This window comes from Orycteropus afer, unplaced genomic scaffold, assembly GCF_000298275.1.
Source record: "Orycteropus afer afer isolate SDZICR_OR568_19922 unplaced genomic scaffold, OryAfe1.0 scaffold00291, whole genome shotgun sequence".
Taxonomy (NCBI): domain Eukaryota; kingdom Metazoa; phylum Chordata; class Mammalia; order Tubulidentata; family Orycteropodidae; genus Orycteropus; species Orycteropus afer.
Window position 1 is genome coordinate 3,484,703 of NW_006921878.1, and position 12,312 is coordinate 3,497,014.

Sequence of the window (12,312 nt, forward strand, 5' to 3'; positions counted from 1 at the left end):
GCCTCGCCGCCGCCGTGCGCCAGGATGGCCTCCTTGTCCTTGCGACGGGCCAGCTCGCGCCGCTCGCGGAGGCCCACGAACCAGCCCACGCTGAAGCCGGACACCACGGCGCCCACCACGAAGGCCGCCACCGACGAGGTCACCAGCAGGTTCACCGACACCAGCCCGGCGCGCTCCTCGGAGAGGCTGGCCCGCAGCAGCCCTGGCCGGAGGGACGGGTCAGGAGCCGCGGCACCGGCCTGGCCCCCGCCTCGGCGATCTCACTATCCTTTCTCTTTACAGCCTGTGGGTCCGTCTGTCTCTTGACGTCTCTCTTCCTCTGGGGTCTGTGTGGCCTCTCAAAGGCTGCCTGTCTGTCTTTCACCTGAAATCTGTCTGTCCTCTCAGAGTTTGTCTCTCAGCATCTCTCTGTCCCCTGGGGTCTGTCTGTCCATCTGTCTGGCTTTCTGTCCTGAGGTGTGTCTGTCCGTGTCTGTCACTGGCATCTGGCCATTTCCTTCACAGTCTGTGTTTGTCTGAGTCTCTCCATCCTCTGGGGTCTGTCTGTCCTCTCAAAGCCTGTCTGTCCATCTGCTTACCTTGGGGTGTCTTTCAGTCCCTTTCAAAGCTTGTGTGCCTGTCTGTCCCTTTCAGAGACTGTCTTTCTGTCTGTTGGCATCTGTGAACCCTAGGGTTTGTTCTCCTACCAACCAGAAGTAGGACCACCCCAGCCCAAGCCAGAGCCTGATGGAGGCTGGTCCCCCCAAGGGTCCCCAGCCTCCTCCATGGGAGGGGGGTGTTTCAGCCCAGCATCGCTTCACCCCACTTACCTGTACAGTCCCCTAAGCCTGAGGTGCTGGCCCCAGAGACATCCTGCTCAAAGGTGGCTCTAATGGAGGGAAGGGGCACAGTTAGCAGAGACCCCCTTTACAGGGTAAGGCTCAGGGGGCTGTCAGACACTCCCCTCCGCTCCCCCAGTACCTGGTGCCCGGACTGAGGAAGATACAGGAGCCATCAGGGGCCCACCCGCAGTAGGGGTCCTGGCTGCCGATACAGTTCCTACAGCAAGAGGGGCCAGGAAGGGTGAGGGACGGAGATCCGTACACAGCACCCAGGTGTGCGGGGCCCTGTGCCAAGCACCTTCCTCTCAATGCCGACGCCTTGAGTCTCCCAGCTGGGGGCCCCTCAGGCCCATTTCACAGGTAAGAACACTGAGGTTTGGGAGGGTAACTTTGCTCGTGTGGTGAAGGTGGGACTGGGCAGGAGGAAAGGGCTCCACCTTTTACCCTGAGGGAGGTGAGAACCTGCAGGGCCGGGGCAGAGGAGGGATGGGCCTTGACTCAGGGGCTCATGGTCGCCCTCTGGAGGCTGCCGGGGGAATGGACTTCAGGGTCGCAGCAGCACAAACTGCCTCTAGTCTGTGCCCTTGACACTGATGCGGCTGTGGGTCATTACTGCAGTGATGGCAGGCAGGGAGGTGAGACAAGGGGTCCACCCGTGTCGAGGGCTCACGCTGAACCCAAGCATGTACCAGGGATGTTCCGGGCATCTGCCCTCCCCTCCCATTTGGAGACAGGAAACAGCTTCTACTGGGTCCTCAGCGTGTGCTGCTGCTTCCCAAAGTCCATTCTCCATGTGGCAGCCAGAGGGCGCTCGTGAGCACCTGAATCAGGGCCCTCTGCTCTGCCAGCTCATGCCTAAGGCACCTGACTGCTAACCAGAAGGCTGGCGGTTCAAACCCATCAGCCACTCCTCAGAAGGAAGGTTGGGTAATCTACTTCTGTAGTGATACTGCCTTGGAAACCCAAGGAGGGGTCACTATGAGTCGGGTCTGACTTGAAGGCACATAACAATAACAACAACAAGCTCAGCCCTCCAGACCTGCAGAACCTTCCTTGGGTTAAATGCCTGAGTCCTTTCCCTGAAGCAGCCAGAGGGCGCCTGTGAGCACCTGAGTCAGGGCCCCTCCCTCCTCTGCTCTGGGTCAAAGCCTGAGTCTTCCCACAGGGCCTTGCAGGACCAGCGTCATCCCATCCTGCCCTCCCTCCCCTTCCCGGCCCTCCCTCACTGCACTCCAGCCACACAGGCCCCCTCGCTGTGTCTCTAACTCTCTGGGCCCAGTCCTGCCTCAGGGCCTCTGCATGGACTGTGCCTTCTGCCCCGCTGACACAGAAAGTGCTGGGGTCCTTGACTTGAACCCAACTCTCCAGCCCTGGAGCCCAAGCTCCCACCTCCCCACCTGCAGCTGGAGTTGGGGGGCACTCACTTCATGCACCCTGAGTGCTGCTGGCAGCGGGCCACAGGCACGCGGACCACGCAGCGGGGAAAGGCCGCAAGCAGGCCACCCGAGGCCGTGTCCAGCTCCAGGCTCAGCAGACGCCGCCCTGTCTTGCCACTGCTGGACTGTCCACACCTGGGGACAGCAGGGCAGTGAGTCTCGGGGGGCCTTCCCCATCGTCTCACCCACTGTCCCACTGCCCAGCTGCAGCCTGGTCCCACCTGTCTGGCCGGTAGGTCTCAAACTCCTCCAGGAAGACACTAGGCCCAGTGGTCTCTGGGGCACTGGAGTTGGGCCGGACAAGGAACTTGAGGACCGTGCCCGCCTCGGATCCCAGGAAGACAACAGTTTGGTTGCCCCAGGGGCCGGCACCCACGTCCACGGCCACTCGCGTCAGCTGGTGCCTGGGGGCCAGGGTAAAGCTAGGTCAGGCTGTCCCCACAACCTCTTGCAGTCCCCCGGCCACCCCACAGCAGTACTACCCATACCTAGCCACGTGGGCGGGAGCACAGACATGGTTACACAGGTGCATACAGACAGGAACACACCGACACATGTAACAGCAACAAACACCCATGTGGGTGGACACATGTCACATGGGAGACACATGCCAGGACATGCCAAGCCTTGCCTGTGCGAACACCACAGAGAGAAACGGAGCCACGAAGGCGTCTCTGCACGTCGGTGTCTCTGTTCTCTCTCTCTGTCTCTCATGGCCTCTCTCCCTTTGTCTCTCAGTCTCTGTGTGTGCTGGGTCTCTGTCTCTCTCCCTGTCTCTCTCTCTTTCTCTGTTTCCTGGTCTTCATTCTTTTCTGTCTGTCTGTCTCTAGTCTCTGTTTGCTGCCAGTCTCCTGCTGTGTGTGTGTGTGTGTGTGTGTGCGCACGACGTCTCCCTCTCTGTTTTTTTCTCGTCTCTCCACATCTCGTTTCTCCCTCTCTTGGTTTGTTCTCGCTCCTGGGGTGGATGTCTCTCTCTCTCCTCTTTTGTTTTCTCTCTCTGAGCTTTGTCTCTCTCTGTCTCTCCCCTTTTTGTTCTCTAGATCTCTCCTGTGTCTCTCCATCTCCTCCCCTGTACCCCCTCCTTTCTGGGCACACATACGTGTGTCTCTCCATCCCTCTCTTTGCTGCTTCCCAAAGTCCATTCTCCACGTGGCCACCAGAGGGCGCCTGTGACCACCTGAATAAGGGCCTTCTGTGCGCTCGTGCACTCTCCCCGTGTCTCTCTGTCTTCATTTCTCGGGACAGCCCCCAGAAGTCCCCATGCCTGGCTGAGTTGCGTGTCTGACTCCAGCCGGGTGTCCCTGGGCCGGGTGGGGCAGGCTGGCCACTCCCATCTCCCACTTCCCTCTATCTGCCCTGTCCCCCCACCACCGGCCTGCCCCACAAGGACCCTGGCCAAGTGTAGGACTGACCGCATCAGTGTCCGCACGATCCAGGGGGCGTGGCCCAGAGAGGGCACAGCCTCGTCCATTAGGGGGTGGGTCTTGACGAAGTTGAGGATCTCGTCAGGAAAGGCGCTGGAGGTGTTGTACTGCATGCCAGGAGCCGCACAGCACCCGGGCCTGGGGGTCGAAGGGTGGTCAGGATGGACTTGGGGGTCCCCACAGAGCAGCCCCACCCAGCTCTGCCCTGCCTAAGGGCCTCGGTTTTCCCCATCTGTGTAATGGGTGTGCCTGGACTCGGAAACAGCTGAACATCTCTAAGTCCCGGCCCTGGGTCCTGGGGACCAGGACGCCCTCCAGCCCCAGGCACCTGTCACGGGACAGAGGGGGCTCTCACCGGGGCCGTGGCACCTGATCTTCTGGCACCGCTGTCCAAATGGACTCAGGGGACTTCTGCTCACGGAAGCGGCCCTCGAACACAGCGGCCACCTGCGTCATGTCAAAAGCGCAGACGGCCGAGCCGGGGATGCTGGGGGGTCAGGTGAAGGGTGCAGTGAGCCGGGGGTCCGTGTGGAAGAGCCCCTGTCCTGGGCCCTTCAGAATGTTCTCCCTCCCTGTCCCTCATCCACCAAATCCAGTCCCTCTGCCCTGAGCAGCTTCCTAAATGGATCCTTAATTCAGCTCCTCCCTGGCCACCCCCTGGTCCAGGCCCCCACTGACCAGGCTCCTGGCTGGCACTCTTGCCCATTTCAACCCTCTCCCCAGGGGCACTTTCTAAAAACACACCTCTAACCATGTCCCTCTTCTGCTCCTTACTCTTCCATGGCTCCCTAGTACTCTCAGCACAAACTACAGGTGCCTCCGGCAGCCTACACGGCCCTGTAGGATCTGACCCATTGCCTCCCTGCCCTCATCTCCTCCACTCTCGCTGTTCCTTCCACCTCAGCCACACCAGCTTTCTGTTATTACTTAAAGACACCAATCTTATTCCAACCTCGGAGCCTTTGCTCATACTGTTCCTTCACCTCAGAATGCTCTTCCCTCTCTTCCATCTCACACCCATCAAAGCCTAATTCTAATGCCCCCTCCAGGAAGCACTCCATGCCCTCCTCCCCCAAAAGTGGAGCCCTCATTCCCTATCTGCCCCATTCTGACCAGAGGGCCTTGGAGGATCAGGGTATGGAATGGCTTTGTCCCACCCCAGCCTAGAGAGCTGAGGAATTTCAGGGTCTCATCTTGCCCAGCCTAAGACCCAAGGAATATGTGATGACAGAAGTAGGACCTAGCATCAGAGGGAGAAGGAGAGTCAGGAGAAGGAGGAGGAGGAGGATATGGAACGTGTGACTAATCGCCTACATGAGCAACTGCCTCCTTTGCCATGAGACCAGAAGAACTGGATGGTGCCTGGCTGCCCTTATTGAACGTTTGATCAAAGAGGCTATAGAAGAATCCTAATCAAAAGGGGGGAAATTAAGAACAGAATTGCAAATTCTCATGGAATCCTGACTTTATGGATCTGTGGAAGCTGGATGAACCCCCAAAACTACTACCCTGAGATAATCTTTAAACCTTAAACCCAAAATATCCCCTGAAGTCTTCTGGTGGGGTTGAACCAGTGACTTTCTGGTTAGCAGCTAAATGCCTCATCCACGACACCACGAGAGCACCTTGAACCAAACAGTAATTTAACTAATGAAGACTGTCTGCCTTGAGCAGTGTGTTCTTGTAAGATGATCCTATACAGGATCAAAGTGACGACAGCAACTGGAAAGTTTACATAGGAGGCTTGGGGGTAGTGAGTTCATGTTTAAGGGAAAGAACAAGTTGGCAAAGGAGGGTGAGGAGGGTGACATTTGAAGAATGTCACCCAGGTCACTGAATTGTTCAGGAAGAAGCTGCTGAATTGGCATGTGTTTGGCTGTGTATAGTCTCAAAAAAAAAAAAAAAGAAAGATCTTTATGTCCACAAGCATCCAAGGCCCCCGCTCTGCTCCCACTGACCTATTGCTGGGGGTAGAAAAGACAGCGAGGACCACGGGCCGGCCCCCCAGGCTGACCACGCCTGTGACGGCCTGGAGCACGTTGAAGTAGAAATGGGAGTCCCCGGGCACCGAGCAGTTGAGGCGCGCCTTCAGGAAGGACGTCCACTGCTTCTCCAGCACACGCGGGGAGCCCCCCACGTCATTCTTGCACACCCGGGCCACGCGGGACACCACCACCTGGTGTGAGAACGGACATCTGGGGCCCCGAGTCCTGCAGGGCACGCTGCCCACCAACCAGTCTGACCCTGGCTCACTGTAGCACTCCAGCCATCCTGTACCTCTCTGGACACCAGCTTCCTTGCGGTTAGCAGTCAAGTGCCTTAGGCACTGCGCCACCAGACCTCCTAATGGCAACAAAGGCCATCATAATCACCCCTGCTGGAGATCACAGACTATGTGCTGGTGCCTCACCCTCCTCCCTCCCATTCCTCCCAAAGTGCTAGGAGGGGAGGCAAGCTGGCATCCCCACTGTACAGATGGGAAAGTGAGGCACAGAGAAAGGGAAGTGACTGGCCCAAGGTCACACTGCAAATGTCAGTGTCTGGCTGCTTGGGTGGATGGATGGTTAGGTACCTGGATGGATGAGTAGATGGATGGGGGGATGGATAGGCGAATAGTGGATGGATGGGTGGAACGATGGGTGGATGGGGAGAGGGAGGGAGGGAGGCAGAGATGAGTGGACAACCAGACAAATGATGGTTACATAGAGGAATGAGGAGATGGGTGGTTAGATGAATGAATGAATTGGGAGGAGATAATGATGAATCATTGGAAGGAAGGTTGGGCAATCTACTTCCATAGTGATACCACCTCAGAAACCCAAGGAGGGTCGCTGTGAGTCAGGTCCAACTTGACAGCACATAACAACAATGACAATGGATCAGTAGGTGGGTGGGCAGATGGATGGAGGGGTGGGTAGATGGGTGCATGAGTGGATACACGGGCCAATGAATGGATGGATACATGGATAGGTGGGGCGAGTGTATGGATGAGGGGATAAGTGGATGGATGGATGAACACATGGGTCCTGCGTAAATGAATGAATGAATTGGGGGAGATAATGATAGATCAATGAATGAGTGGATAGGTGGATAGATGGATGGATCCATGGGTGAATGGATGAATGAGCAGATAGAAAGCTAAATGGAATGAATGCACAAGATACAAGGAGGGAATGGGTGGCTAGATATACAGGTACAGAGAAGGGTGGAGAGGTGGATGGTGGATGGATGAGTTGATAGGATGGATGAATGAAGAACAGGTGGATGGATGGATGAGTGCATGGATGGCTGGATGGAGGGATGGATGGCTGGATGAAAGGATGGATGGTTGGGTTGGTGGGTGGGTGGATGGATGAGTAGGAGATGGGAAAATGGGTGCATGGAATGGTAGGTGAGTAGGTGGATGTATGGATGAGTTGCTGGGTGGGCAGATGTATAAATGGAAGTGGAGTGGACTGATGGACAGACAAATGGCTGAATGGGTAGACGGATGAAGAACAGATGAAACACGGATGACGGTAGAAGGGTGGGCGGACAGGTGAATAACGACAGCCCCAGGCCTGGAAACCAAGGGCATATCTGACTTTAAACTCATGTCCGTTGCCCAGGGCTGTGTACCCCAAGGCTGCTCCCTAAATGTCTTCCAGCCTCAGGGCCGGCCCTCTCCAGAGGGGTGGGTCCTGAGGACGAGAGGTGAAGGGCAGCACCCTTTTACCCCTGGTGGAGCTTCATGGAGCCCCTCTTCTCCCCACACCCACCCACTCCCCGCAGTCAGAGCCTCTCAGCCTCCCACTGCATGGGCCTCCCAGGTTGGGGGAGGTCGGGAAGGGGCCTTACCTTCTCCAGGTAGTTAAACTCCATCGCAATCTCCCGGAAGAAGAAGTAGACATGGCTGCCCCACTCCACCGCATGGATGAAGTAGGGCTCTGTAAGAGAGGAGGGGTCAGAACCCAGGCCCCGACATGATGGGTGGACTCCTGGGCTGAGACCCCATCAGTCTGGGTGGCTACTTTTATGGTGAAGAGGGGACCTGGGCTGATTATCCAGGCAAAACAAAATGGACTCAAAGTTTGCTTTTTTAAGGAGGTGGATCTGAAATGTCCCATCACCATGTCTACTCCAGCAAAGAGCAACATCTGTAATTTTCTTCACCTTCCTCCCGCATGTGTTAAAGATCTGTGCTCCTTACACTCCTCTTGGAGTTGCATTTTGAGGTTCTAAGCCACCCACTTCCAGCAAGTACTACCTCTAGCTTCATCATCAAACAGGCTACCAGGCTCCAAAGATGAGATGGGGAGCCCCCTCCCTAGCTCTTCTGGGACTCTTATTCTGGTGGGAGGATTTGACGAATGTCAGCCCCACCAGGTCAGCCCTCGTTGGCCCTGCAGACCCACCTTTGAACCACTTGGAGTCGTGTTTCACAGTTCGCAGGGTGGGCCGGTCCCCAAGGCTGCGGTAGATGACAGCATCGATGGCGAGGAAGTCAGTAACGGTGGCTGTGAAGAGCATCCCATCTGGAAGGGGGGGTGAGGAGGGGAGACAGGAGGTCATATCCAAGAGGCCAGGGCCTGGCCGGCTCAAGACGGAGCTTCCCAGGCTGAGCCCTGACCCCTGGCTGAACCCGACTTCCACCTAAGCCCTAACCCCAGTCTGAATACCCATCTCTGGGCTGAGCCAGGCCCCACCTGAGCCCTGCCCACATCCAAGCCACAAACCCAGGCTGAGTCCCTGACCCCAGCTGAGCCTTAAACCTGGCTGAACTCCCTCCCCCACCCCTCACCTGACTGAACCTTGACCCAGGCTAAGAGTCTGTCCATTTCACACGCGGACACTCACGCTGTAATTGCACACTCTGAGAGTGGAAACTGCCAGGCCCTGATTGGGCCTGGGTCCCCACCAGATGGTAAATGAGGGTTGGGGGACACTCACCAGAGAAGAGGGCAACATTGGCATGTTTGGGGTCGTACGGGCAGCGGGCCATGCCACTGATGTTGTCCCCGAGGGGCTGTAGTGTGTCCATCTGCAGGAGGGACCAGGGCCTGAGTGACAACGCTCTTGGCCACGGCTGGCAGCCCTGACTCCCTAACTTGCAGCTCCAGGGGAAGTCCTGGCCACCAGTCACTGTGTCAACGTGGTTGCAACCTCTCTGGCCTCAGTTTACTGCTCTGTGAAATGGGCCTGAGGGTCGACGCTATAACTGGGTGCCATCAAGTTAATTCTGACTCATAGTTGGCCCCATATGACAGAGTGGAACTGCCTCACAGGGTTCCCAGGCTATGCCAGAAGGGCAAACATATCTGTCTTGGAGGAAGTACAGCCAGAATGCCTCTCAGAAGCAAGAATGGCCAGACTTTGTCTCTCGTACTTTGGTCATGTTGTCAGGAGGGACCAGTCCCTGGACAAGGATGTCATGCTTGGTAAAGTAGAGGTCAGCGAAACAGAGGAAGGCTCTCAAAGAGATGGACTCACATGGTCAGAACTGATCCCACAGCACCTAACAACAAGCTTTAAGGAAGCAGACTGCCCCATTTTCTCTCATACAAAGCCATGGTGGGTTCCATTAGCAGCCGAGCCCTTAATTATTGCACCACCAGGGCTCCTTAGAGCCCTTGCTACCCATAGCATTATGGTGAGGTCTGAGTTAATCCTATAATTGACCCCTGCCCCATTGCCCCTCTATCGTCTGGCTGAGGGGTCTCTCACTGCTCCAAACTCACTGCTGTTGAGTGGGATCCAACTCACAGCGACCCCTCCCTTGGGTTTCCGAGGCGATATCACTCGGAAGTAGATTGCCCAACCTTCCTTCCCAGGAGTGGCTGGTGGGTTTGAACCACCAGCCTTCTGATTAGCAGTACAAGTGGGAAAGGCAAATCCAAGTAGGCTTCTTGTAGGAGGTGCTATGTCTTGGGGGTGGACCTGGGGCAGGCTGAGCATTTGAAGGGCGCAGACTCACGCTGTAATTGGCGCACACGGGGTTGAAGGCGTTGGAGCCGCACATGAAAAGCGTGGACTCGTCGCGAAGTAGCAGCACCTTTACGAAGTTTCGACACTCGCCCTGCGGTGGGAGGGGAGAGGGCCCAGTGTGGGCATGGCCTGGTATTGGCCTTGGCTAGAACTGTGATAAAGCGTGGCTAGGGCAGAAGGCTGCGCCAAAGCAGATCCAGGCATTGAGGGGACTGGCCAGGGATGTGGGCCTGGCCAGAGCAGTGGGCCGTGGCTGGGCGTGGCTAGGGTGGAGGGAGGAGCCAGGGCAAATCTGGAACCTTGATCTGGTGGGGCAGGAATATGGGCGTGGCCATCTCCCAGGCTGAAAGTAAGACTTCGCTGGAGGCGGAGGCTTTGTCGGTCATTCAGGGCTGAGCCAAGATTGGAAGTTGTATTAGCTGAGGAGCTATAGGCAAGGCCAGGACTATGGGCGTGGCCACAAGGGAGGATCACTTTGGGGGCATAACCAGGCTCTAGGCACAGACATGGCGACGCAGGCTCCTGGCCAGGGCTGTTTAGAGAGTGGGGTGGCAGGAGTCCTGGGCGTGACAGGCCCACTCACCTCCTGCTTGCCCTTCATTCGGCACACGTTGATGTCACTGGGGTTGGAGCGCCAGGTCAGCTTCTGGGGACAGAGGGGCTGTTGAGGGGAGCGGGGTCCCTGATCGCTCTAGGACCCCGAGGGGCAGGGCTGCAGTCAGACTCCACCCACCCCCGCCTGCGCCCCCTCCTCACCCGCTGGTACCGCAGCTCCATGGACGTGGGGGGCTCCAGTTCCACCCGGTAGAGGTTGTCCCTGGGGGAGAGACATAGTTAGTGAGATTGGGGGGCCTCCGCCACCCTTCATGTTCCATCCTCCTCGAGGCAGACGTGGAGCCCAACACGTAACACGTTGGCACACGCTAACGCCTCTGCCCAGGAGCAACTCCAACACTGAACATGCTCTGACATGCTCCCCCATGGCCTGACATGCCCCTCTCACCCTAAAATGCCCTACTATGCTTCCCCACGTCACATTGCATCCCAGATCTGCCTCTACTTCTCCCCTCCTTTGTCTCTACGTGCTCAAGCCGCATCATCACCCACCTAAACCAGTGCTGGTCCCTCACTCCCGCCCTCGCTTCACAGTTTGTTCTCCCCATAGACGCCAGAGGGCGCTAGTGAGCACCGAATCCAGGCCGTTCCTCATCTGCTCACAGCCCTCTAGGGCTCCCACCTCCCTCAGGCAAAAAGCCCAAGTAGTTCCACTGCCTACAAGGCCATGCACGACCAACCGAGCCAGTCCCCTTCCTGCCCTCCCCTCCTCTTCTCTTCTGCTCCCTCACTCCACTCTAGCCACATGGGTTTCCTCGTTGTTCCTTCAACTCTCCAGGCCAAGTCCTGCCCCAGGACCTTTGTACAGGCTGTTGGCTCTGCTAGTAATGTCCTCCCCAAAGATCTGCCCATGGCTAGCTAGCTCAGCATTCAAGTCTTAATTCAAATGTCACTGCTCCAGAGAAGCCCTCCTTGACTACTCCCATGGCATCTTTCACAGGTTTGTAATTATACATTCACGTTTGTAGTTAAAGTCACTCAGAATTTTGACCTATGGGCTGTCCACACCCACCCACACACCCTAGATGTTCCGAGCTCTGACCACACCCAGCTTTGATCATCCTTAAAAGCACGCCCCCCCCAGGGACACACATGTGCACAGCAGCCGAACAACATGCCCTGCTATGCAGCCCCCCATTACCAGCGAGACTGGGGGGCCTCGGCCACCCTTCCAGTTCCATCCTCCATGACTCACACTCTGCCTGACAGTCCCCATACCTGTCCCCAATGAACAGCGTCCTGTTGACGCGCAGGACGCGTTGGATGTTGAGGTCTTCCGTGCCTTCTGCGGGGCTCAGGCGACCAGGCCCGCGGCCCACAAACACGGGGTAGTGGTTCAGATCTGGAGGAGGAGGTGGGAAGGGGTGTGAGCCGGGGCCGGGCGAGGAGGGGGTGGTGTGTGTCCCCACGAAGAGGGTCCCAGGTCATACCTTTTCTGAGGGTTCCTCAGGGAAGTAGCAAGCCCACACTGGGGACCAAGACCCTCCCTCGGGACTCCCCCTCCTCTATTTCTCCACTCACAGTCTCGGGGAGCCACGCTGAGTGGCGGCGGCTCCTCCGGGAAAAGGCTGTAGGAGCCCCCAAGTAGCAGCAGCAGGAGCAGCAGGGCCAGGCGAGAAGGGGGCGCTCGCGGGGTCCGCATGGCGAGGGCAGGGCAGCGAGAGGTGACACCTGAGGGCGGGTGGACAGGAGGTGAGCAGCTCTCCCTGCAGTCCCGCTTGTCGTCGGCAGAGGGCGCGCGACCCGCGGCGGCCGGAGCCAGACCCTCCACCTGGTTTTCAACTGCCAGAAAAATTTCCCATTGGGGCAGCAATTAAAAAACAACAATAAGAACAACAAAGGGAATAATAATAATTATACTACCCAGCAATTATTTAATTATCAGAAAAACTTTGAGTAGGTAATAGTTTCAAGCAAAAATGCATTTGGTTAGTAATTACAAATTATCAATAATAATCATGATAATGATGGACACAAAATCTCCAAATATGTGTTTTAAAATTCTTAGGATTAAAAGAAAAAAAATCTTAAGATCAAAAGCACACACAAAAA

The 12,312-nt window shown here is 56.8% G+C and overlaps 1 protein-coding gene across 1 annotated transcript in view; it reads right to left on the reverse strand.

Moving 5' to 3' along the window:
* SEMA6B (semaphorin 6B) overlaps positions 1–11,902 on the reverse strand; it is a 13,528-nt gene extending 1,626 nt beyond the window's left edge. The window contains 16 exon segments of the mRNA XM_042782339.1: positions 3–202; positions 810–868; positions 961–1,038; positions 2,246–2,392; positions 2,479–2,661; positions 3,670–3,819; positions 4,037–4,168; positions 5,640–5,857; positions 7,519–7,607; positions 8,076–8,195; positions 8,611–8,701; positions 9,635–9,736; positions 10,229–10,291; positions 10,402–10,462; positions 11,479–11,602; positions 11,782–11,902. Coding sequence (XP_042638273.1) covers positions 3–202; positions 810–868; positions 961–1,038; positions 2,246–2,392; positions 2,479–2,661; positions 3,670–3,819; positions 4,037–4,168; positions 5,640–5,857; positions 7,519–7,607; positions 8,076–8,195; positions 8,611–8,701; positions 9,635–9,736; positions 10,229–10,291; positions 10,402–10,462; positions 11,479–11,602; positions 11,782–11,902 — 1,938 coding nt within the window.
* Between the last annotated feature and the right edge of the window lie 410 nt (positions 11,903–12,312).